At 43.0% G+C, this 25,087-nt stretch overlaps 4 protein-coding genes across 4 annotated transcripts in view; 2 read left to right on the top strand and 2 right to left on the bottom strand.

Moving 5' to 3' along the window:
- The first annotated feature begins 14 nt into the window (after nucleotides 1-14).
- lsn (vacuolar-sorting protein SNF8) lies at nucleotides 15-1,486 on the top strand. The gene is made up of 2 exons (XM_014351024.2): nucleotides 15-426; nucleotides 591-1,486. The coding sequence occupies exon 2, from the start codon at nucleotides 616-618 to the stop codon at nucleotides 1,369-1,371; it is 756 nt and encodes a 251-aa protein (XP_014206510.2). The 5' UTR covers nucleotides 15-426; nucleotides 591-615; the 3' UTR covers nucleotides 1,372-1,486.
- Nucleotides 1,444-3,878, bottom strand: LOC106638076 (uncharacterized). Its single transcript, XM_014351101.2, has 5 exons — nucleotides 3,707-3,878; nucleotides 3,556-3,634; nucleotides 2,022-3,493; nucleotides 1,836-1,946; nucleotides 1,444-1,755 (listed from the first exon to the last, which is right to left on the bottom strand). The coding sequence occupies exons 1-5, from the start codon at nucleotides 3,751-3,753 to the stop codon at nucleotides 1,566-1,568; spliced, it is 1,899 nt and encodes a 632-aa protein (XP_014206587.2). The 5' UTR covers nucleotides 3,754-3,878; the 3' UTR covers nucleotides 1,444-1,565.
- A 292-nt stretch (nucleotides 3,879-4,170) lies between these two features.
- LOC106638079 (RIB43A-like with coiled-coils protein 2) lies at nucleotides 4,171-6,192 on the bottom strand. Its single transcript, XM_014351105.2, has 6 exons — nucleotides 6,073-6,192; nucleotides 5,676-5,816; nucleotides 5,195-5,593; nucleotides 4,858-5,085; nucleotides 4,500-4,606; nucleotides 4,171-4,404 (listed from the first exon to the last, which is right to left on the bottom strand). Exons 1-6 carry the CDS (start codon nucleotides 6,190-6,192, stop codon nucleotides 4,263-4,265), a joined length of 1,137 nt encoding a protein of 378 aa, XP_014206591.2. The 3' UTR covers nucleotides 4,171-4,262.
- A 1,225-nt stretch (nucleotides 6,193-7,417) lies between these two features.
- The window catches only part of LOC106638097 (uncharacterized), a 32,211-nt gene continuing 14,541 nt past the window's right edge, over nucleotides 7,418-25,087 (top strand). Inside the window, exon 1 of the mRNA XM_014351134.3 lies at nucleotides 7,418-8,185. Within this exon, the coding sequence (XP_014206620.2) occupies nucleotides 7,816-8,185 (370 nt within the window). The 5' untranslated portion in view covers nucleotides 7,418-7,815. The remainder of the gene's footprint in view (nucleotides 8,186-25,087) is intronic.

Here is a 25,087-nt window from a genome sequence, read left to right as displayed (position 1 = left end):
GTGAAAGTAAGTATGCGATTCTGAATAGCAGAAAGCTTATTTGAGCTTTTACTGTATATAGGTATATCAAACACACGAGCGACAGTAAAATTTTGACGTGACACGTTATAAAATCGGAGTCGACTAAGTACACAATCACACGACGGATTTGTTTTATTTGCATAAATATTAGATCACGCGTACACGTAAACTTGTTTTTCTTTGTGCCTACTTACTTGCTATTTGTTTGTTGATCAGCTGATCTGATCATCGGATAACTTATCACGTTCAAAAAAACGAAAACTGTCATAAATAATATAAGCAAATGCGTTTACTCAGCAAATTCTCTTGGTAGTTGTTAGTATTCGGTTGTTTTTACTGTTCACCAATTTTTGCTGTACGATTTCTTATTGAGACCCTTTGAGGGACGGATCTCCCCCCAAAAAGGTTAGTTAATATTTTGTGTTTAACTTACAAATTTTTTTTTATTAAGCTATCTAATTTTATCATTAATTTTCTGATCGTTTAGAACACAGTTTGATTTCATACAACTAGATTTCATGATCCTTTTAAACTTGCACTGTATCTACTGACTTAAAATTTTGTTGCAGTAAATTATAGTTACCAGCATCAAACATGAGGAGAAAACCAGGAGTAGGAGCAATCCACAAACAAAAGTTTGAACAAGAGCGATACAAAGATAAGGGCACAGAACTGCAAGAAAATCAATTTGAACAGATGACCAAACAAATGGAAACGTTTCGAGTAAATCTAGAAGAGTTTGCCTCGAAACACAAAAATGAAATTAAGAAGAATGCACAGTTCAGGAGACAGTTTACAGAAATGTGTGCATTAATCGGAGTTGATCCCTTGGCATCAGGGAAAGGTTTTTGGTCAGTTCTTGGCATTGGAGACTTTTATTACGAAATCGCGGTTCAAATTGTGGAAGTGTGTCTAGCAACAAATTACAAAAACGGTGGCTTGATTTCGTTGGATGAACTGAGAGACAGACTAGTTCACGCTAGGGGAAGACGCAAAGAACATCAAGAAATAACGAACGAAGACTTACTGGCGTCTGCAAAAAAGTTGAAAATTTTGGGCAATGGATTTTCCGTTGTACCCATCAGTAAGGGCAAATATCTGGTTCAGTCGATTCCAGGAGAATTAAGCATGGACCATACGGCAGTCTTACAACAGACAAGCAATGCAGGAAATGCTTACATTTCCAAATCTTTATTACAAAAAGAATTAAAGTGGGAAAGTGAGAGGGCTCAAAAAGCATTGGATCACATGGTAAAGGAAGGACTAGCTTGGATCGATCAGCAGCCTGAAGATGAACCATTATATTGGTTTCCGAGTTTGTTTACTGCATGTATCGCTTCAAAAACTTGAAGATGTACAACTCACATTTGGTAAATCACTTTAGTTTTTGAGTTTTTAATTGAAAAATAATGTATAATTTATTTAATAAATCTTATATAACTGCATGTTATCACTAAGATACTCTTTGGTGTACAATAAATATGTATTTTTTAAATAAATTGAGTCTCTTTTGATACATTTCAACTTTAAACTTTAAGCATTTGTCACCTGTCTTCAGAATCTATTTTATGATTTTGAATGAATTGCGTATTACACCGAGCAAGCAGTTGTTGATAGAAAAGTAATTCTCTGGTTAAGTCATCATTTTGTTTTTGTAAAGTATTTACTTTATTTCTGAATTCTTGAGTGCGTTTTTGAAATTTTGATGTCAGTAAATTAGCCTCTTCTTTCCATCTGAAAATTGTTTAAAAAAATTACTTAATAAAGCACGTAGACTTGCATAACAATTTTATTTTAAATACTGTTTTTCTTACTTGTTACTCAATTTTTGATGGGTTTCAACAAGTTGAGTAAGTTCTTTTGTTTTTCTTTCATATTTTTCCTGAATAGCCAACGTATTTCCCATAGAATCAAAATTCATCAAACTGAAAAAAATAACGCAGTCTATACAAATTTTAAGTTTTCTTACATACTCAATAGTTTGGTCCTTTTATACTTACGTCTGCTGATCGGTATTTTTTCTATTTGATGTACCATCGGAAAATATCCTTGACTCGTGAAAAATAGTATCAGGATTAACGATTCTATCCTGCAAATTTCGAATCTTGTTTTCGAGCAGTAATTTTTCTTGATTTCTCTTTTGCAATTCTTTAGCGAAAGTCACCTCCAAGGCATGCAAACTAGACGCTAAATTGTCTTTATCGATGAGGGCCCGAGACAACTGTCTCTCAAAGTTCGAGCATTTGTCCATGATCTCCCGTGTGCGGTCGTCTGCCTCTCGCACATGATCTTCCACATCTCTGCAGCTCTGCATATTTACTCGTCTCAATTTGTCACTAGTATTCGACAACTTTTCTTGCAGATGATTGATCTGACTTTCCAAAAATTGAATTTTGTCGTCGTATATTAATTTAAAACCCTCTTTGTTTGGCTGTGACTTGTACTCTTTTTCACACATCTTTTGTTGAAGATTTGTTACCTTTGCGTGTGTCTTTTGGAAAAAATTATCCGAACCCTGTCTGATTCTTTCCAATTCCTCCTCCAAAAGTCTCTGTTCTCTTTGGGATCTGTCCAACAGTATCGCTCTATCCTTCAACTCAGCTTTCAGTTCCTTGATCTCTAACAAGTACTTTTTTAAATTTTTGTTGTAAGTCTCTTTGGTCTTTAATGACTCTCTTTCGAAACGACCAGCATATTCTTCTGACAGCTTGGCCAAGTACGTTTCCAGTTTCACCTTTTCCTCAAGAACTTTGGCTTCCCTCTGTAAAATCTCTTTTCTCTCTTTGACAGCTGATTCCACCAAATCGACAGCCTCCGACACCTTACTTTTAGCTTCAATATCTTTAGAAAGCATGGTATTGGCAAATTTCTGCGCGTCCTTTAACTTGTGTTCTAAATCTATTTTCAACACTTTTATCTGTTCAAGCTCGCTTTTGGTGCAACTCAAATTTACCTTTAGCGATTCCACAAGAGCGTCGTGTTGTTTCTCTTTTTCAGAAATCTGCTGTTTGAAATTATTGAGTTGTTGAAGCAGATCGTCCCTTTCTTTGGTCAGCTGATCGATTTTATCTTGACTCTTTTCCCAAAGCACTTGTTGCTGAAAAAAATTCTCTTTGGCCTCGATTAGTTTCGACTCCAGTACCTTTATCGCGTCAGAGTACGTTTCTTTGATGTTATTAATTTGCTCCTGGTGGACGTGCACGTTTTTATCTTCCCTCCTGAATGTTTTGGTCTCTTCCTCTAAAACGTCAATAGCTTTCAAGGCCATCTGCCAGAGCTGGAATACCGATTCTTTTTCCATTTGCAAAATCGTGACGCGTTTTTCGAGATTCGTAACGGCTTCTTTATTCAACGCGACATTGTCGCAGTTTTCATGATTATTGTCTGTCAATAAGTGACGAATATTGTCGTTTGTGCTTTGATTCTCTTTTTGAAGATTTTCCATTTCCAAGCGTAGTTTATTTTGCTCCGTCTGGTGAGGCAATAAGATAAATGTACTTGACACTTTTAAAGTTTTCAATTAAAATCTCTTACCTTACAAACATTCAGTTCCTCTCTCAAGCTCCTCGCGATGGTCTCGTACTCGCGTAAAACAGAATCGTGATCAAAGAATCTAGAAAAAAGTCTTTATTAAGCGCATTTACCCGTGTATAAACAACAAACAAAAATTTAACCTCAAGCTTACTTGTATCGGAGCATGTTTCCCTCCATATCAGGCATTGTTTGTAGCATTTTGTTGACATTTACGTGAAAATAATCGTAAAAAATATATAAAAAAATTATACTGTGTGTAACTACTCAATAAATTTTTTCAGTGAATTTTCGATTCTATATTGACAGTGTTGACAATGTTGACGTTCGGCTATATATATATAGCCATTGTTTTGAAAACTCTACGCTGTGATGTTTGCTTTCTGCTCTGTAGGTATAGTTTTCACGTTAAACTACAGATGTCTCTCACTAATTCAATAAAATTCGAAAGTTGTGGTCACAATTTGTGCATTTTAATATCAATTACAATTAAAGTAAACATAATGAAGTGTGATTCGAGGAAATAAATCAACAAAAATAAGTTGAATGGCTTTATTTTTACACTTTAATTAAGGAATCACTCATGGAAAGGCAAAAGTTGTGAGAAAAAAAAAAAAAAAAAAAAACATTGAGACGCAAGCAACGAATATATTCTTTCGGTCACTCTTGAATTTTTCCTCAAAATTGTGTATACAATACAATATATCCACTCATCGCGTGCTCCTATTAAACTGCTCGTAAAACTCCGGGCTCGGATTGTGCTTGTATACGTGACGATTCAAATAGTCTTGATGCGATTTCTGCTGCTGCGCCAGTCGCCGGTTCTCCTCGGCAATCTGCCTGTTCAACTCACTGCCGACAACAAGAAAAGGAAAAAAATTGCGTTGGTACATATTGCGAGTTTTACAAAACATTGTTGTTGTTGTTGTTATTATTGACGACATTACGATCTCCTTCGATCCAGTTCGCGCTGATAAGACTCTGCCACTCTGGCGTTTCCGTTTATCAATTGATTCCACTCCGCATTTTTCACGGTCTCGTCCTTCTTCATGCGCTGAAATTTTTCAACGATAGCTTCATTTTTTTTTTTTTTTCCAAAAGTGACGCGAAATGTTCCCATACACAAGGTTTCGATAAAATAAAAGTACCTAGTATATACAACGAAAAGTTATGGCATTTGCCGTGGCGCTGGAGGTGAGCAGGAAGTAAGGTAGGTATATACACACACACACAATCTCGTAAGCTCGCGGATCATTGCATTTATTATACTGGATTAATGAAAAAAAAAAAAAAAAAAAAAAGTACCTGTATTTCCCCCATTTGCCTGGCTTGCTCGTCGCGAATGACCTCCAGCTCCCGCGAGCTCATGCCCTTGTAGTGGGCGACCAGTGGCCGCTGGGGGCCGCAGACGCTGTTCGCCTGGTCCCTCGACTCGTTCAGGAAATCCCCCGTCACGTGGTTGTATATCTCCGCCCTGCTGTCCTCGGCCTCCTGGGCCGCCAGCCAACACTTGCGCTGCTCCTGCTCCGCCGCCTGTGCCATTTACAATTGTAGCGGCGAAAGGACAAGAGTAATATATATATAACTTATGCTCCACCGAACATGTAGGCGTGGAAAAGTCGTAAGAGTTAAATGAACGAACGAGGGCTCGGTTGAAGTTGGCGGTGGCCTCGTTGAGCCTGCGCCGGCACGCCCGTTCCATCCGGTCGAGCTCCAGGGCGCGGCCGTCCCTGCCGAGCACCGCCTCCTGGTACCTGCGCTCGAGCTCGGCGCGCTCCTGCTCGGCCAGCCGGCGCTCCTGCACCTGCTGGGCAATCCAGGCCTGCATCTGCTCGCGCTGCTCGCGGCGCCGGGCCGCCTGGTTCTCGTCCTCGCCCTCGAACTTTTGCGCCGAGGAGGGCCCCAGCTCGTGGTAAACCTCCGCGAGGGGCTTGGACTTTTTGAGCAGGGCCGGGTCGTCGAGGTCAAAGTCTCGGCGGGACTCGGGCTTCTGGTGCGTCTGGCGGAACGCGTTGATCTCCTGGTTCAGCCGCCTCCTCTCCTGGGGAAGAAGCGAGGGCCCGTGTAGGTGTACAATTTTCCAACATTGCGGGTAGGTGTACGCTTGTATTATATGTGGGTACTTGATCCTGCTGGCGTTGAAGTAAACTGGCGAGTTTGCTGCTGCGGACCAGGGCCTCGTCCATGCGGCTCTCGTGCTCGCGCTCCAGGTCCCGCAGGCGTTTCTTCTCCTCCACTTGTCGGTCCAGGAACTCCTTGTCCACCTGTGCACGCGCGCGTCAGTGAGAGCTTACTATAACATTTCACTTAGCACAAAGTATACTCTCTCTACGCTGTACGTGAAAAATGAGGGTGGAAAATTTCGCATATCCGGCTTTGGTGGGAATGGTAACCTCTCGAGGATCGGCAAAGATCGGTGATCACATCGATCGTACGATACATTATAGGGGTGAGAGAGCGAGCGACGTGTATACCAATTATGTGTAGATATACAGTGGAGAGCGTGTAACGATGTCTTACCCCGATGGTGCGAACGCGAGGGTTGAAGATGCGGGTCCTCCTGGCCTCCTCGATCTGGCGCTTGTGCTCGATCGCCGCCGCGACCCGGTCCTGGGCCGCGCATTTTTGCAAATCCAGCATCTTGGGACTGGTTTTACGCCCACCAAAAACACCAAAGGGGCAGCGAACCCTTACTCACGGGTTTGAGTATCGAACTGCTGTCAAGCAGAAGGATAGGCGTACCCGCAGCGTTGCCATGGGATCCTGCGGGTGTACGATGGCTCCTTTGTGTGTTTTACAATCGGGATTGGTGTACTTATCCATATACATATACTCTTCGTTTCTACGTTAATTCATCATATTTTTGTGTTTCTGATCCTACCGATTTTTTCGTTATTTCGTTTCGTCTGAAAAGGGTAAAACTATAACCATACCGATTTATACGTAAAAACTTTTTCCCTCATGCGATTATATTGTACAGGTCTGTGATCAGCCATGATTTTTTCAAGAAAACATTAATATAAATGTTGATTCACCCTTAGATTGTGATTCGAATCACCCTCGTAGGGTTTTGAAGTTCTTGAAACAACGTACAATCTGCACACCTCAGCTATTAGTATTGAAAACGACATAGCAAATAGAGATGATTAATCAAAGATATACTCCTTGATCGTGTAAAAATTCATATTGGGAAAAAAAAATGATGAATTTCGATGTTTCATTAAATTCATGAAAAAATTAAACGAGGGACGTCGTTAGATGGAGTACTTTCCACCTTCTACTATAGTCTCTTACATCCCTTATCCGAAAACTCGGAACAACGGCTAGAGATAGTTGCTGACGTCAGTCGCAAACTACCCTGCACGTATATAGGACTTACTGTCAGGGTTGTATTATGGTAGTGGGAGGGTTGTGATTCGTGAAGGGGTATAGGTATTCTCACTGCGATGAAACAAAAGAGTAAAGCTCGGGTATGCGGGGGTGCAGTGCGTACGCAACGGGCGGGGGAGGGTGAAAAGTCGGGCAGCAAGGCAGTAAGTATAAAGACGCAAGCGTATATTATATAGTTACGAGCGCACGATGTAGCTATATAATATATAATAATGTGGGTACGATGGCAGCATGGCGCGACTACTTATATGGCACGAGCGAAGAAAGGAAGAAAAAAGGCGGCCAATGCGGAGCGGTGTGGTGGCGCGATAGTGCCGATACGCCGATGGTATAGAGACTGCCCGCAGACACTCAGTCTCGCACTGACGCTCGCTCGCGGATCTCTCCCACGACACTCAGTGCAGCTCGAGCCTTTCGCGCGCAAGCACAGCTTACTCGCCGCGGAGCCCGTCCGTACAAATACATATATATATATATATACTTGCACATTACGTGTATTGCTGAATACCAGTGTTGGCACTGCAAAATTTGCTTAAACTTTTTGGCCGAGTGAGTGGATTAATTGTACCAACCGAGCATTAAAAGCGCAAAAAAAAAAAAAAAAAAAAAAACGTTAACGCCAAATCATCAAGTACTTTATTGCCAAACAAGTATAAGCGAGGAGCTGCATAGGTACTCGTAGCCACCAAGAAAGTACGCAGGCGCGCGAAAATACACGCACACAGTTTCGCGTTAGTGGTATACATATATACACATATAAGGGGCTCAGCCCCGTCGGCGTTGGGACAAAAATCGTTATGCGCGACGACGACGACGCGCGCGCGAGAGTATTGCACGTATGAATAGCCCCAGTGAAAGGGAAATGCGTCGAGGATGAGCTGTAGTGTCAAGATCTCGAGCGCCAAGAGCTGGAGCGGCTCTCAGCGCAGGATTAACGCCCTGGCGGAGGAGAGCGCGGTTGCAGCGATGGGCCCGAGTCCCCCGGGTTGTACTAGTAGCCTGAACCAGCAGCAACAACAGCCAATAATTGGAGCAGCATCGGGGCCGACGAGCTCCCAGCAACAGCAGAACAACGGCGTGGTGCAGCCAGTTACAGCTGCCCCGCAGCATCACTCGTTGCGCCCGGTCAAGTCGGCGGTCGCGGCCAAGCGAGGTGAGGACGTGGCCAAGCTGCTGCGCTACATCGACGAGAACGTCATCGGCAAAAATGGCACCTTCCTCGGACCATTCGGCCGCAGGAAAGGTTCGTACCTACTTGCGATTTTCTCTTTTCCCCTCCCCAACTAAAATAATGCAGTCTTTGTACCATTTTCACATTTTTTTTTTTTTTTTTTTTTTTTCGTGCCTCCTCCCACGCGATTGTGCCCCCAGGTAGTGCAATTGATTTTTCATCACTATTTTTGGGATATTTCAAATGAAAAAGCTCGCAGAGCAATTTCACAGATACGATGATGATCCGTGGCTGTGAAAAATTGCTAAAACAATGAGATTATCGATCGTTATCTCTTCGTTTGAGTGCCTAAAAGTCGCGGTCTGCGCCAGTAGGACGAATCACATATATACCCACAAGCGCCTGTCGTCGAATCAGTGTCATTGACTTGGCTTTAAATTTAGACGTGTTGTCACCGAACAAAACTTTTTTTTTTTTCTGTCCCTCCATTCTGTTTTTATCCACGCGTATCAATTTTTTTTTTTTTTTTTTTTTTACTCTCGTGCCTATAAATACATGTATACCGGACGATGTTGGCGGTTCGAATGTTTGTTTTTTTTCCAAAAACATTTTTCATCAATCACGCGTATAAAAGAGAGAAAAATGCAAGAGTAATAACAGCCAAGATGTATACGAGTGTACAGAGCGCGGGCAGTTGGCCAAATGGGTACGCACAAAGCGTCAAAGCGGCGTGGTTAATAATTTCGATCGCTCGCGAGTTTTTTTTTTTTTTATCATCCGCTTAGCACCCGAATCAGCTCGAGTTTGCAAAATTCCCGAGACGTTTGTTGACCCCCTTACAATACGTGCCCGTGCGAGTTACCAATCAACCTTTAAATCTTCACGGAATTTTAGGTATGAGCGTGCACACGCCATTGTTAAGTACACGCACGAATATAGATCACTCCACGGATACTTACCCTATATTCATGAAACTTTACTTTGGCGTGAGCTTCGAGTCACGCGAATTTAATACCTTGCATCATAAATCGCGGGCAGATAGGAGAGTCGGATGAGCAGCTCGAGTATTTATTTATACGGTTGTGTATACATATCGTACGGAGAAACAAAGTTGAGTAATGCCACCTGTACTATTTTCATCGGGTGTTGGTACATATGCGTTATCAGCGTATCTCCTTCACTTCAAAGTTCGTGCACAGTAATACAAACACGCATTTATTTATTCGAGCGGTGTCGCGTTAACGCGGCGTCACGACAAAAAAGCGCGGCTATCAAAATAGTGTAAGGCTCGGTCGCAGGTGTTGAATTAACAAAAGACCCGCGTGTCTGTTTGTTTATGACGATGACGAGATTCACTTTATAAACATATACCGTCTCGTCGCTTTATTTTGACTCGAAACCGGAAAACAAGACGCTGCCTATACACTCAAAGCCGATCTCATTGAAGTTGTTATTGTCACGCCAAGTGTCTAAGCGATTTAGGTCGGATCTACGAGGGGAAGTAAGACAACAAGTGCCTACATTAATTAAAACAATAAGAGGCCTCGCGGTGTCGCGAATGACGAAACTTTTTCGAAACCTTCCCTCTCTCTCTCTCTTTTTTTTTAACTGCTATAGATAATTGCTTTTCGAAATCCATGCACGTGGCAATAGGTATCATAATAGCTCGAGTTCGAGTTTGACCGCGGGCAAGGCTTTTTTTTTTTTTCGCACGTTCACGCAATACTATAATATGTGGACAACCAAGTACAAAAGGTGTTGATACTATGGTGGAGGAGTAAATTTCCTACGGTTGAATTTTTGTCATTCAAAGTATACGAAAAAATGGCATTGTACGATGAGCTCGTGAAATTCGATATGCACGGACGGGCAGAGAGGGCACGCAATAAAAAAAAAGTAGTAAAACAAAACAATTACTCGCGATATCACGTTACACGGTGTACAATGTGTATACAATACGTTGTACAGTGCGTTCCCTCGGGGCTAATTAAGAATTTAGTGCCGTAAAACTGTCACGTTACGCGATGTCTATTGTGTAAAATGTGCGCATATTAATAGTGACGTGCTAAATTCTAGTTTCAATAAAGACGATGCTCACAGCGAAGATCATTGATACAAAGATGCTCCATTGCGTCGTAAACGACAATGCAACTCGCTCTGTCTTTTTCCGAGCATAAGTATATATCGTATGTATTGTCGTCTATTGGGTACACATTATACTGCTAACGAGCAGTTCATGAAGAAAAAAAAAAAAAAACAATCGTCCAAACACACCTTTCGGCCATTGTCATGTTAATCAGGCATGATTCATTTGTCGCGTGACTGATCGCTCGTACTTCATAATAAAGAAAGAGCTGAACAACTTACGAAAAGAAAAAAAAAAAATTTCCTCCTTTGACGCAACGCTAATTATTTTACTTGTACTTATATTCTTGGACGCATCATGTACCATTTTTTACGTAATTTCTTCTGTTCGACAGTGATTTGGGATAACAAATTTAATAAGTTCAATTTTCTTGATTTCAAATCGGTATGTCCATAAAATGTATACACGATATGTACCGAGCCTACAATACGTAACGCAGTGCAGTGCACTTATAGCCACGATACTATCATATACTCGCGTCCCGATGATGAGCTTATGTAATTTATATTTTTCTGCAAACATATCGTTATATCTTTATACCTACGCTAACGATTTACAGCACAAATGGGCATAAAAATCATAAATAAGCTCGAGAGATCGGTATCCACAGGGACAATTAAGAGCCGGCATCGTTTACCAATTTGAACGCATGCGATGGGAATGTATGAAAAATAGCCAGGTCACCATATGGCTATGTCATTGATGGCTTGCATCATCCGGATACACTCGGATACATTTTCAAAATATCCGGTGGCTGTTAAACTCGAATGTTATACTCGCATAGGTATATATTATACAACGTGTAGGTGTAGTTCGAGTTACTCAGTTGTTTACTGTAACTAAAAAAGACTATATATCGGAATTTCCGTGTCAGCGATTGGATCTCCGTTTGAGACGTGCGGCGCGATTATATACTTGATCTATTTTATATTTTCAGCCGTAGTCTCGAGGCTTTATTTTAAAATTAAAGTTGTTGCTCGAACAAGCCGGTGTCCAGGGTGTGTATTTTTGAAAACACGAAACTTTATTTAACACCGCGATGTCGATCCGTACCCATCAGTTAAACAGTTTCGTGCACCAGCTATACGTGTATCATGTATGTAGTTTCGCGTTTCAAAACAACGTATCCATCAAGGGCTACTTATACTCCGGACGTTATGCCCAAAAGTCAAATATTGACGCGATCCTTTGTCGCCATCGAAGTTGATAAAATACAAGCTCGTATTCAAACGAGAAAAATCGGTATATTGCAAAAGCAGGTGTAGACATCAGAGAATCTAAATACTTATAGAACTGGAGTTGGATTTGTTCGAGGGGGGGGGGGGGGCGTTTATTACATTACATCAAACTTTAGTGTGCCTGTAATGGTCAATCTCGAACTTGATCTCGTTCATCGGAGCATTTAATAAGACCCTAGAAATAAGATTAGATCGACCGAAGCTGTGACGTTCCTCGCGGGCTCGATATCCGGTAGTAACCGGTACTGTTGCTGCAACAGTGCCTATAATGGCAGACTCGAGTTTACCGTCGTCGAGCATATTAATATACCCGTCAAGTCCCCTGATCGCGGCTTTACAACGCCGCTATTTCATTTCGCGATTAAATGCGTTTACAGAACGTTTAGCCTAACAAGTCACTCTCTCACGGCTGTGCACAACTCAGCCGATCTAATAATATACTTCTCTGTGCCGAATAAATTTAAAAATTTCTTTTTGCACCCACGTGTTAAAAACTATAAATGGAGTTTTCCCCGTTGAATTTATTTTCCCCTGCTGCAATTATTGTTGAGATGATTTATGGTAGGGCGTATACAAAAGACGAGGTTTTTAGCACAAAGTATAGATCACATCAAAACTACTGTTGGTCCTCTGCCGAAAATTCCGAGGCGTTTGTGTGGGTATACATTGCAACCCTGACTATGAATGAGCTTGGGAGGGAGTGACGTCATCGGTTGAACACGACACGATCACGCGAGCGCGTGGCCAAGTCAAGAGAGAGACGCGAAATAAAAAAGCGACGGGGAGCCCGAGGGCGCTAATCTTTCGCCTAATTGAAACGCACACTCTCGCTAATTTGTTTTTTTTTTTTTTTCGCGCGAAAGCTTAATAGGCTTTTCACAGTCAAGGCCAACGTCTGCCCAGCGACCCGTGTATACTCTCTAAAGGTTTCATTTCTCTCAAGGGGCCGAAACAGGTGTCACGTTTTTCCGTCGTGACGAAATTTTTTCTTTTTTTCTTTTTTTTTTTTCAATCAAGCCGTTCGTTAGTTGTTCTTAGAATTCGTGTGTACTTGTAGATCTTAAATCTCATGCACGTGTTTTAATTACATGTGCCCGAGTGCGGACAGATTTAGAAGTATTTATCGAAGCCAGACTCTGCTGGGCAAACAAACGTATGCAATACTTGCTCGTGATAAGTAAACCCGAAAATGTAGTAATTAACCACTAAAAGTACGAAACGTCAAAACGTGTGATAAACGTTTCTCGGATTCCAGTCCCCAATTGACACGTGCTCGCGGGCGTCAACCGTGACGTCCACGTTTTTTTTAGCGAAATATACGCAAAAATTCCACACACGCGTCTTTTCTCACCGATTCGGGGGATCGACGAACTTATCGTACACGCCAAACTTGCCGAGTACGCGTTGTCGTTTTTTTTTTTTTCCCTCCGTTTGTACTTACATAATTGTTTCGCGGACTCTTTATCGCGCGCTTTAAACTGCGCTACGCTTAACTTTTCGTTACTACTATTATAGATAAAATAATGTTTACGTATACCATCGACTTTTAGCCAGTTTGTTTTCACCTGTTTCATTTTATTTTATTTTATTTTTTTTGAAAAAACAAGCGCCTAATAAACGAGCTTGAAAACTACTCATGGGGCACCTACGAGCACACGACGGTGCGAATTTTATTTTCGCCCGACACTCGAGATGCATGAATCAAGCTCGGCAGCAATTTATACGCGCGTGTACTCCAAATAAACCGTATACCGAATCAACTGAAATTCCTAAAATCGAGCAAAATAAATACGCATTTTTTACAACTTGTACTCGTCGCATCGTGAGTCACGCCACTGCACCCCGTATGTTGTGTGAAAACATATAGGATCCGAGTTTTTTTCCTCTCATCTTACGGGACGATAAAAATTTTCCAATCTCCGTTGGAACGCCGGTCGGGGGGTTTTAGCATTGAGTGAAAATTAACAGCTTCATAAATTCCGCGAGGAGAGGCCGATCGTCCGTCCGAGTGAGGAACCTTGCCGAGAAGATGGAGATTTAAAGCGCGGGGTTGGATGCGATTTTTACAAAATTTCCTACAACGTTCAATCGTCTGTATACACGCCGAGGCTAGACCACAATAGAGTCTCGAAGAATTTTTTTTTTTAAACCGCAATGTCTCAAGGGTCTCGCGCTTTTTTCTAAATTTATTGCGATTGTCTCGATATTTTTCATCCTTCCTATTACGTATAATTACGACTTACGTTATATTTACTCTTTACGCGACATAATTGGAGATACGTTTTGATTCCAGCGTCATATCATCATCATCACAGTACACATAGACCGAAAAATAAACGATTGCGTAAACATATTTTTCGAGGTAAACATCACCTATATTTTTCCAAACAAGACACTGAAATTTCGAAATTGGAAAGGAAATACTGTCTTACTACCGAGACATATACGTACGTGAGAAAGTTCGGCATTTTCTATTGCTTCACACTTACTTAACAAGAGGCATCGTAATACACCGATTGCCGAAAAGACACATTTCATCCGTACAGACAGTATAACATAATAATATTACGTTAGCTGTTTTTGGTAGAAACTCACCACGTATGACCACATCGTCGGATCAGCTGCAGCCTCGAGCGGTGCCTTAATGGTCGAGTCTCGAAAAGTTGCGAAAAGTGTATATATCTTTAAAAGCAACACTGAGTAACATGAACTCTGCAGATAGTGCGATCGTGTAAAACCTCGGGTGTTCCCGAAGCTCATATTACTCTCAAAGAGGCGCAATAAGCTAGCGTACCTATACATAGATGCATCGCGTATAATAAAGTAATCTCTCGCCTCTCTTCCCTGCATCTCGGGTTGAGCATCAACGGCAATTCCTGCACAAACGTATCCAATAAAGGTTTATCGCGTTCTCACCTTTCAAGGTCAATCTCACGCTATGCGCCCGTGAACGGCAGCACGTGCACGTGAGATGGGGGGGGGGGGGGGAAACAAGCGAGCCGTCCACCTTTTACGCGACGTAAGCCTCGAGTTTCTTTCGACGAGGAAGCATCGATTACACTATATGTATATACACCGCGCTTTTACTCACATTCACATAATATATGATGCTCAACTTTACAGTGTCGTTTTGCCGAAAGCCACGAAAACCGGCAAGCTTGCAGGAGTTGGTCCCAGCGAAAGCTGATTTTCAAACGCTGCGCCCATGAGAAAGTATCGGGTGCATCCTTATTGTTACACAAGTTTGGAGCCATAAGGGTAACTACATCCCCATACCGGAACGAATAATCATGGGGTCCAGTGAAACAATGACTCGTATGAAATGCAATTTTTTTTTTTTTTAAATCAAGATACGAGGAGCCCATTATCCAAATTAAAAAAGAAAAGCGAATCGAGTGTTTTCACTGTACTCGAGAGAGAAAAGAGAGTTCCCGAGGAGGGAAAAAAGAGAGCGAGCTCTATTGGTTATTCGCCGACGTGACTCACAATAGATGTCCCTGCACCGTTGAAACGTGCGACTCTGTGTGCGCGGAACACGTGATGCTCATACATACATTATACCTATATATATACGTGTGCGTGCAATTTATACAAAAGCCATCAACGTATACAAAGTTCGCTCCTGATGCAATATCGGTGCCGCCCCTCTATAGACCATTACATAGTTGCAAACCGATGTACAAGGTGGTATTATATGTACTAACTTTCCGGAAACGAAATCTCTCTCTCTCGCTGTTTGGTTTTGTAACTTTACATAATATGTATAATATTTTTATTGGGACTACTCTATTATGTATTGTATGATAAATAGGTGGTACTTTTCAATGACAAAATATACGAGGAAAAAGAAAAGTCTGCTCCTAAAGGCCTCTACGTACGATTACACCGGCACGTGAGTCGCCGTCGCGATATATACATACGTACTTATGTAAAAAAAAAAAAAAAAAAAAAAAAAAAAGTTTGTCCGGCGTGACGCGGTTACGTCACGCTGCACACGCGAGAGCCAAGCCGTGATGTTTCTTTGTCAGCGCCTACCTATAGGACGCTTTCTCGCGCGCCTAGGAAAACTCCAGCTTCGAAAATTTTCCACGAGCACAAGTAGGGGTCCCGGGTCGTTGTGTATATACACTCATTTGGACGCTGGCCAGCGCTTCTCCGCTATAGCTGCTGACTCGGAATCTTAATTGTTTCCGTCGTGTCTCTAAGTATAGTGTCGCTACACTGCTTCTGCCGCTTGCTCGTCTTCTTCTTCTTCCTTTCCTCTCGCAGTGTCCTCTCTGCTGCGGAAAATTCAGCCGAGCGAAACTCGAGCCGAGCTCTGGGACCCACCAGTTTGGGTCAATTGGATGCTATTGCGTTTGATCTAAAAAAAAAAAAAAAAATTCAACCGTCACCACTGTAGAGAGCAAATTATTGTGCATCCAAAAGTCTCTCGCAAATTTTCAGAAAGAGAGGAAAAAAGTCATGTCGATGCATTTGGGGCGACAACTTGTGCTCTCGGGTTTGCGAAAAATTTTCCATTCTATGTATACATTACTCTCCCGCGTGGCCGTGCGACAAAACACGAAACCCGCACCGTGCCTATAGTTGAGCAGAACCGGAGAAAAAGTCACGTCGCGAAAAGGAAAAATATATACATATACTTACGAGACACCGGTGTAATGATTATGTATACGCGCTGTAGAGCTCGCTTTGTCCTCGAAGCAAAAGCGGAAAGTTTCCTCCGCGCGGAAGATAGCGCTAGTATATACAAATAATAACTTTGATGCGTAAATGTCAACCGAGAGAGTATTGGAGCTATAGAGAGAGAGAGAGAGATAAAAATTATGCGCGAACGACAGAGCTATAGCGCTCAGTGTAGCGTATGACAATGCTCTGCACTGCGCTAGAGATGACATAGTATAAGTTCTACGAAATTGATCCGATTGCGCGTACAATTTACGTGCGGCGAAGGAGGCCTGCGCTGGCGAATTATCGCGTGCGGTTAATCGAAATGCCTGTGTGCAGGGAATTACACAACCGCGTCGCTCGTGCGTGCCTATAATAATGTATAAAGTTTTCGCTGCGTTTGATTCGCGCGCGGAAGCTGAGCGTAAAATGTACATTGTAGAGTTTATTTTCATTCTTCGTGCTCGGCAGCTCCCAGGGATGCAGTATTAGCTTGATACAGGGTACAATAGTTGTGCGCCGTTCCCTAATGAAATTACCTCAAATAATGTCGATCTCCCGTTTAGCACGTCAAAGTGCTCAATCTTCAATGAGTAGCTGCAAAAAAAAAAAGCTCCGATAGCTGAAGCTTCGGACGGGCAATCATTAAGATCGTCTGGACACCCGGTGATGCCTCTACTTTGCTGCATGCGAGGCTCGGAATTGGCCGACCGATGGCTACAAGTACGGCACGTATATATAAATAAATCGACTTCCGATTATGTAGATCGTCCGCACCCAGTAAGATGTACCAACTCCCTTCGTTGCGTTGTATATACACCGTATTTTTGCACCAATGTAATTCAATCGAGACAAGAAAAGAAAAAAAACAGCTGGAGTAATTGCAGCGATGCGCGATGTAACCAGATAAGGGAAAAAATGGAGGAAAAGCTTGGGTTTGCCGACTCAGACGCCTATGTTTTTATTGAAAGGGAAAAAAAACAGAGAGAGAGAGAGGGCTGGCAGAGATGTGTATACAGATTGTACATCTCTCCGGTGAGAGATTTTTATCTCTTGAACGATAACAGAGGGAAGTCGCATTAGAGCTCTCTGCGATCAAAGTAAGCGGAGAAAGTGCAGTGATAAAAAAAAAAAAAAAAACGGCGGTAGGGAGGCGAAAGAGCATCGGAGATCCGCGCGCGCGCAGAACCGCACTGACGTTTTCAAGGTCCGGGACTTTCGATCGAAGTCAGCTGTACACCCGCACCCGCGCATGTGTGCAGGGGGACAAGAATCCACACACCCCACATGTCCCCACCTCCAGCACGGATAATTACGTCTGCGTGGTTTTGTACAATATATATACACATTATTCACCGTAGGCATTAAGTTAACAAAAAAGGTAAAAAGCGAGATAGAGGGAGAGCAAAGTACAACGAAAAGGAGTCGAAAATAAAACGACTACGGCGCAGAGTTGATGCAGCCTCGTCGGTCGGCCAAGGATGCTGCTGATGGCTGTGGCGACGTTTGCCTGTGATGCAGCGACACATATTATAATATTATTATCCTCCTCTCTCTCTGACAAACGGGCGCGCAACGCGCGGGTCCAAAAATACACACTTTGTCCAGGGGTGGGTGGCGCGGTTCAAGTGCAAACATCGCGGCTGAAAGAGAGCAGTGCTTTCCGCCGCCCACGATGACCCGCCAAGGTCTCCTGCTGTACGTGCACAAACTGTCCTCCCTCCCCCCCTCTTCGCTTCCCGGAAGGTTTTTTCGCGAGCTAAATGAGCGAGGAACCGACTTTGGTGGGTGAGCATCGGCAGATGGGCTGCAGAAAGAAAGAGGAGGAGGAATTACGTCACCGCGACGCGTTTAACAGCTATACTCCTGCGATGCTGTACAAACATATGATATACATATATATGCGTCGCGGATGATATTACACCCACGCGTTATCCGTGCACTTATTGGGGGAGAATCGATGGTTGGCGTCCTTCATATTCGTACACTTTTCTCTCTTTTATATGTATACCAGCTACATCGTATCATCTCTCGGAGGTCGGTGGGGGAGGGAGGGAGACAGCATCATCGGAGAGTGAGCGAGCCGCTTCGAACCAGCTGTTTGGCGATGTTGTGTCGCGGCGCGAAAGTGTCAGGGTTACTTCATTCTCCGCCACACACGTGTATATGCCTATAATATATATATATATGTGTGTACATCGGATACGTGACTGGGGATAATTTACTTGATGTTTGTCCGACCGCTCGCCTTCCTTCCTTCCTTTTACGAGGACCAACTTTTTCCTCGCGTTTGCCTCTGGTAAACAACGTCGTCGGCGACGCTTTATATATACATATATACGTGGCTATGGCTGGCAGGTATAATAATGAGATTTCCCGATGTGCCGAGTGAAAGGTGTATACATATACACACGTGTCGCCCCGATGGGAGGAAGAAAAAAAGGACATGATGGGTTTTTTTTTTTCATGTTCCAATCGCGATCAATCTTGCGGTGTTTGATTTCCCAATTGTGTGCGCGTGGGGCAGTATATGGAGCGAAAATTAATATCTTCCCCTCCGAGAGTTATCGCGTTGTTGAAGGAAGTGGAGGAGAAAACCAGATTGTAGGTATACTTATGAGTGCGTGTATATGTAGTTGTATTATCACCTTGAAAGCACGAGCGAGTAAATGAGGAGCAAGGGCGTGACATGCTTGAAAGAGACAAGAAAAAAAAGGCTTTTTTTTTATTTTATTTTATTTTTTTTTTTGTACCAACAAAATGTAAACGTCGGGAAGAAAGAGCGAACTTTGTACGATAACGATGACGGGCAGTGGCGGCGATGATAAGGGTATACACAATCACGTATGGTAATAAATAAGTAGATTATAATTATACTCGCATAATACAACATGGAGATTCGTGGGTACAGGCGCATGAAAATACATATGTATGCTCGCGAGTGAAAGTGAAGCCGAAAGAAGGAGCGCGCGGCCAAGGGGTCCATTCACAAGAGTGCCGGCTCTATGCACTGTATGTAATGTATATACGTATAGGCACCGTGAAATTTTCTCCCGTCATTATTTACCTGCTGTGTGTGTACTCCAATCCCGACCGACGACTTGATTGACAGTCACGATATCTCTTGCACTCAGTGCTCTCGGGTGGCTTCGTATATATGTACCTGCTTTATGTACCAGGCACTAGTCGCTGTTGCAAATTAGAAAGGACACCGCACGCGCTACACAACCGCGGAGTTGGCCTGAAAAGCCCTCCTCGATCCTTTCATTTCGTCTATAATGTAGCTCTTGGATTTGCGAACATTTTCATTTTGTCTTTTCTCAACGCGCCTCTGAGCTCTCATTGCATATCAAGTGTATATTTAAGTACCAATCGAATTGTCACGCAAGTGGGCGCTAAACATGCACGCCATCCTCGTTATCCGTGAATTTTATCTCTTCGGCGAACATCTCGCGAGAGTATAGCTGCAACCTTGACGCCGCGGATCGGCAAACGACTCGATTTATTTTCTTACAGTCCATTGTACAGATACCGATTTTAAAACCCATCGGACAGCGATTACAAACTATAAATGTTATTCGCGAGGATCGACAAGAGTCATCCGATCGAATTTTCAGAGCTCGCGACTCGTACACGACAAAAGATCGGCTACATGCACAACGATACCGCATAATATACGGTGAATCGGTTGTTGCGGCTGTTGGCGCATATCCATGAGGCATACTTTCGCTGTCGCGAGTTAAAAGTGAAACTAGGAAACGGCTCCTATACGTGCACGCGTAAACACACGTATAGACGCAAGTGCCCCGTACTTATATTTACACACACGCGTCATTATATTCGTATGCACACACGCAGCCTTGCCGGGGATAGAAAGTGATTTATCTCGACGCGAGCGCAGCTCCATGTGCGTAAGTATGTGCCCATACACTTGGTTGCAAGTATATATACTTACGAAAAGCCGCTCGCCGGTCTCTTGGTTTCCCAAAGAGCCGAATCTTGTAGATATCGGTACTTATAGACTCTGTAGATCGGCAAATAGACAAGCCGATCGGCTGCCAATTAATTACCCTTAGCTGCGGCAGGAAGACTTTTTTCCCCTCCCAGACAAGTGAAACCGACAATGCTGCATTCACGATCGGAGGAGGAAGCGAAAAGGTAGTCGAACACACGCCACGAGGAAAGCTCGCGTCGAAGCGATCCGACCGAAATCAATCTAGGGAGCAGCTTTGCGAGAGTGTATCGGCGTTTCTGCACACGCAACGTGCATATAGATATACCTACACTCGCTGGTGTATATTATATATTCTGCCACGAAAATATTCCCGATCGGAGAGTGCGCGGTGGTTCGACGTCCGTGACCCAAAAGCGTCCATCATCACGTGCTCCCCGTGCCAACGACACAATAACACATATATAGTATACGTGCGTGCAACAGAGCATTTTTTTTTTTCTTTTCGTGCAGTATATCATTTTATAAGTGTATGTACGCGTGCCGCCTTTCTTCTTCGTTGTTCTATATACACGCATTGTTTGGTCGGACAACGGCGAGCAGAGCTTTCTTTTTTTTTTTAAGCGTGTTCTCACGACATACAATATATCGCAAGCATAACAAAGTTCCCGACTTTATCTTCTGGATGAGCAATGAGTTTATGAGTAAAGGAAAAAAAAAATCGTTCAAAAGACAGATAGCTCGTACACGCTGCATGTAACTTTGTTCGCTACTGCGGGGTACGTGAGACCAACTCACATTCCATCTCAGGGTAAACGTATAACACACGAGTTCATTTTCGCGTTGGAAAAATACCGTACCAAACGGAAGTGACGATCGTCCAAGTCGAGCAGGTCTGGATTATTTACACCAGAGTGAAACTCAATGCGGCTGCTATCTACACAGGTGTTTTTGTCGGATTCAGCGGATTTTTGAGCCTCCGATGAGCTGATCTGATTACTCTTATTTTGCAGAGAGAAACAAGCCGTTTTTAGGCACGTACGTCAACAACTATAAGTAATTATTTTTATATACATACCATTATCTCCTGCTAATTGATCATGAAAGAAAAAAAAAAAAAAAAAAGCTCGTATATTTTTGAAGCGTCAGCTGTGCAAGGTATATTGATTTTATAAGGAAATGTTGCAGCTTCAGCGTACACTTACGCGCTGATTTGCATTTCCAAAGACCTATATATATATATATCAGCTGATGAGCAAAGAGTTCGCACGTTCATCGAGCGAAGTATGCGTCGTAATGTTTGAACAACCGGGTGGACGTAATGTGGTATAGGTACGTGTTAAAGCTCCGAAAGAAAGCCATATGAGGTAGGAACGGTGTTGTGAGAGTTGCAGGGAGGTGTGGCGCGGCTTCTGTTTGCAACGTTATTAATGTACTTGGGGAAAAAAAAAAAAAAAAAAAAAAAAAAAAGTAAACTTACGTATGCGCTCTTCTAGTCATTCCTTCCGCTCGTTAACCTAAGGAGGAAGGGACACATTAGCCGGATTGGAACAATTACGTTTCTCCGTTTCTCTTTGCCTTTTTCCAATACGTTTTCACGCTACTGCCTCTCCTCCTCTACGGCTCTGTAATACAGGTAATTAGCTTAAATCCCCTCGGGCATTGTCCCTCTATGCTTGTTGCGAAATTACATTAGGTACCTTTCGTGACGAAGATAGCCATCAATTTTTCGCGCAGTGCATGTATATGCGTACATGCGATACATCTAATGACACTTTTTTTTTTTTTTTTTTTCTTCATGCAACTGGAAAGCTCGATATGTATTTACTTTGAAATAACGTACAGCGCGTCGGTACTATATACAACGGGTTGTGAAAATATTTCCGGAAGTAAAATTCAGGTCAAGGCAGACACCCAAAAAGTATGACACAACAAGTAGTTTTTCCAAGTTCTCAAAGCTTTGATGGGGCTAATATTGGTATATCTTGCAAAACACTTTTCCCACAATCATTTTTAGAATACGTCGTTTACGTAATGAGGTTTACATACACACAGTACACGTGTACATGCACTGCTAACGAGCACTTATACACCCATGTGCTATTAAATTGTATATACATATATATGTCCAGTGGGGATGTGGTTCTTACTTATGCACTTGCAACATGCAGGTAACTCTATAGAGCTGCGAAATAATCTAATACCAGATATACCTACATCGATATATAATTACACCCGTGTAATTGCCGCCCCTATATTATATGTTACAAAATAAAATTAAACGCACTTGCATTACGTGCCATGTTAAGTACATGCATGGATATTACAAGGTATGCCTCGTCGCGTCGAAAGAAAAGTGAAAATAAAGCTGCAACGTATTATAAATTATATATGCACATACGTGGATCAGGATGTGTTCCGGGAGTCTCGTAATGGTACAGTTGTTCACCAAATTGAGTTTTCTCTCTCTCTCTACATCGAGCTATTAGGTACACGGTAAAAAGTATGGGTAATGAGAACACACACACAGACACACACACAGGAGGTCCGGAAGATGGAAAATGACGCACTTCCGTCTCCGCGCGCGCAATGGTTCGTAACAGCGTCATGAGAGAGCAATCGGCTGCAAGCCGAGCACTTTCGCTCCCTGAAAAACCGAATCTTCCGGCTTCGCCGATCCACACGGTACTTGCTCGCTGCATGTGTGAAAAGAGTTCGTGCAGAGTGATGCTGCACATGGTATAGGTACGTCGAACCCGTGCCCCAGACCGCCATCACCGGTGGCTCCCATTGCACCCACAAATGGAATTTATTGGCGCAAGGGGTCGCGGACACAGGGCTACTTATACCTAATACGCGTGTGTTATAATACCATTACATGTGTACACGGCGTGTAATCATTCAATTGCGCGGCCCCTGACCGTCCGGCCTCTCGAGATGATTGGCTCCGATCACGTGCAGCACCCGCATGAAATTTCCCTCCCACGTTCCTTCTTCTCACGCGCATCCACCAGAAATCGGTATAGCTTACTTGTGAATCGGTATAGTTTTTGTTCCGCATAGGTAGGAAGCCGATGGTACTATATACTAACGCCATTCTATTAGTTTGTAACGGACGGATGGAATAGATAAAAACGATCCGCAACGCGACTCGCGGAAAAAAAAGGAAAAATCGCAGCAGCGACAACGTTAATTATGGAAGCTATGTGGGAATCGGCGATCGGCCGGTGCAGGGGGTATACACTTAACATAATTTCAAGCTGTGTCATTGACTGCGCGCACGTACACACGTACGCATGTGATGTATAATAAGCAATAATATAAGACCTCGCTCGCTCGAGCCAGACCCGGCGGCGCCGTCACAACCACCAGTGAGAGCCGAGCAAACGCCACCGTATACTACGGCAACGTGCTTAGCTCGGGTATATATACCTACTATTGTATTACTTGTAAAACATGTACACACTTACATATGCGTGATTGGTTACCCAAACGTGTTATTCCTCATGCTCTCTGTGTAATCACACGTTGTTTTGGTATATTATAGTTGAGCTTTTTCACCAGAGTCAAACTATAAAATCGTCGAGTCGTCACGTCATGTGTATAATGTAATTTAATGCCCTGACCTACTATTTTCGATTTGCAAAACATATTATAACCTCTTCCTCTCGGGCTCGCAATGGACACACGGCACATATACGTAATGTCAAACGACCACAATCCGGAGAGAGATTATCTCCATCGCAAACACCATTGCGTAAGCGCTGGCTTTCGGTTTCTGTACGTATATTATTAACACGCGAACGGGAGAAAAATCGAACAAACATCCAGATGGAATAGCTTGCTGGTCAAGCTCCCTTTGGCCAATCGAAAATAACCCGCGGGTTGTGTTTACGCGGGAGCGCGACGGGAAGATTTAACGCCGCGTGGCAAATACTATATACGTGTCATACATATAGTATACGTGCAAGGGAGGCGACGACGAGATTCGCTTGATTTATCGGCGCGTAAACGCGTTCTCGGCTTCCCGCCAACTAGATCGCGATGTCAAACTTTTGCCGTACAACAGCTTCGTCAACAATAAAAAAAAAAAAAAAAACTCGGCTCTTTCTCTGACGCTTGCATAGATCGTCTCGTGCATGCGTTCGCGAAAAAATTCACTTGTTCCGGGTGAGAGTACGTTATAGTTTCGCGTTTCCATGTATTGTACATGCAGCAAATAACCGATAAGCCATCGGCGTCTTTGCGGGCGTGTTTAATTTTTTTTTTATCGGAATATGCTTATTACTCTTTATTGTGGTTCGATGTGTGTGCGTATTTGCTCTCTGATAAAACATAGGTATATCCGCAGAAAGTCCGATTCTGGGTATTGTTACTTAATCGCGCGTAGTGCGTGTGTATTTATCGCGGATTTCGATGTCGAAGCACCGACAGACAGTGTGTCGCTTGTTCGCCGATAACAACCGTGGCGGCTCGATTGCGCCTCTCCTCGTCCAGAGTTAGTTTGTTACGTGATTTTTGAGCTTATTCGGTGATGGACAGTTTGACCACAACACATCCACCGTCGATATTATACGTTACGCAAGACGCGACTATCGTGCCTGGCCTCAATTACATATTGTACGAACACGCGTGTTGTGGGAGGCGTTTTTTTTTTTTTCTTCTCCTCCCCATCACCAAGCGAGATACTATAATTTTTTTTTACCATTTGATTGGTTCCGTGGCAAAATACTCAACCCTTTTTTGGCGATTACGTAAACGTTGAATCGTAGGTCGTTATACATACAGGAGCAATGAATTTCATCCTCTATACATATGAGGTGTGAACAAAAAAAAGTGCAAACGGAGAAAGTCTTTATCCCGTACGTATGTTGTCTTGCAAGCTGCAATAATGTCATAATATGATAGGTGACGCTGCGCGCGCGAGTATAGCTCTCGTGGCAGGAAACTCTCGGTAAATTTCCACGGTT

Source organism: Copidosoma floridanum, unplaced genomic scaffold (assembly GCF_036245765.1).
Source record: "Copidosoma floridanum isolate Cflo_tuat_1 unplaced genomic scaffold, Cflo_Japanese_pri ptg000009l, whole genome shotgun sequence".
NCBI lineage: Eukaryota > Metazoa > Arthropoda > Insecta > Hymenoptera > Encyrtidae > Copidosoma > Copidosoma floridanum.
Note: the sequence above shows the minus strand (reverse complement) of the source record. Positions and strands in the feature narration are given on the sequence as shown.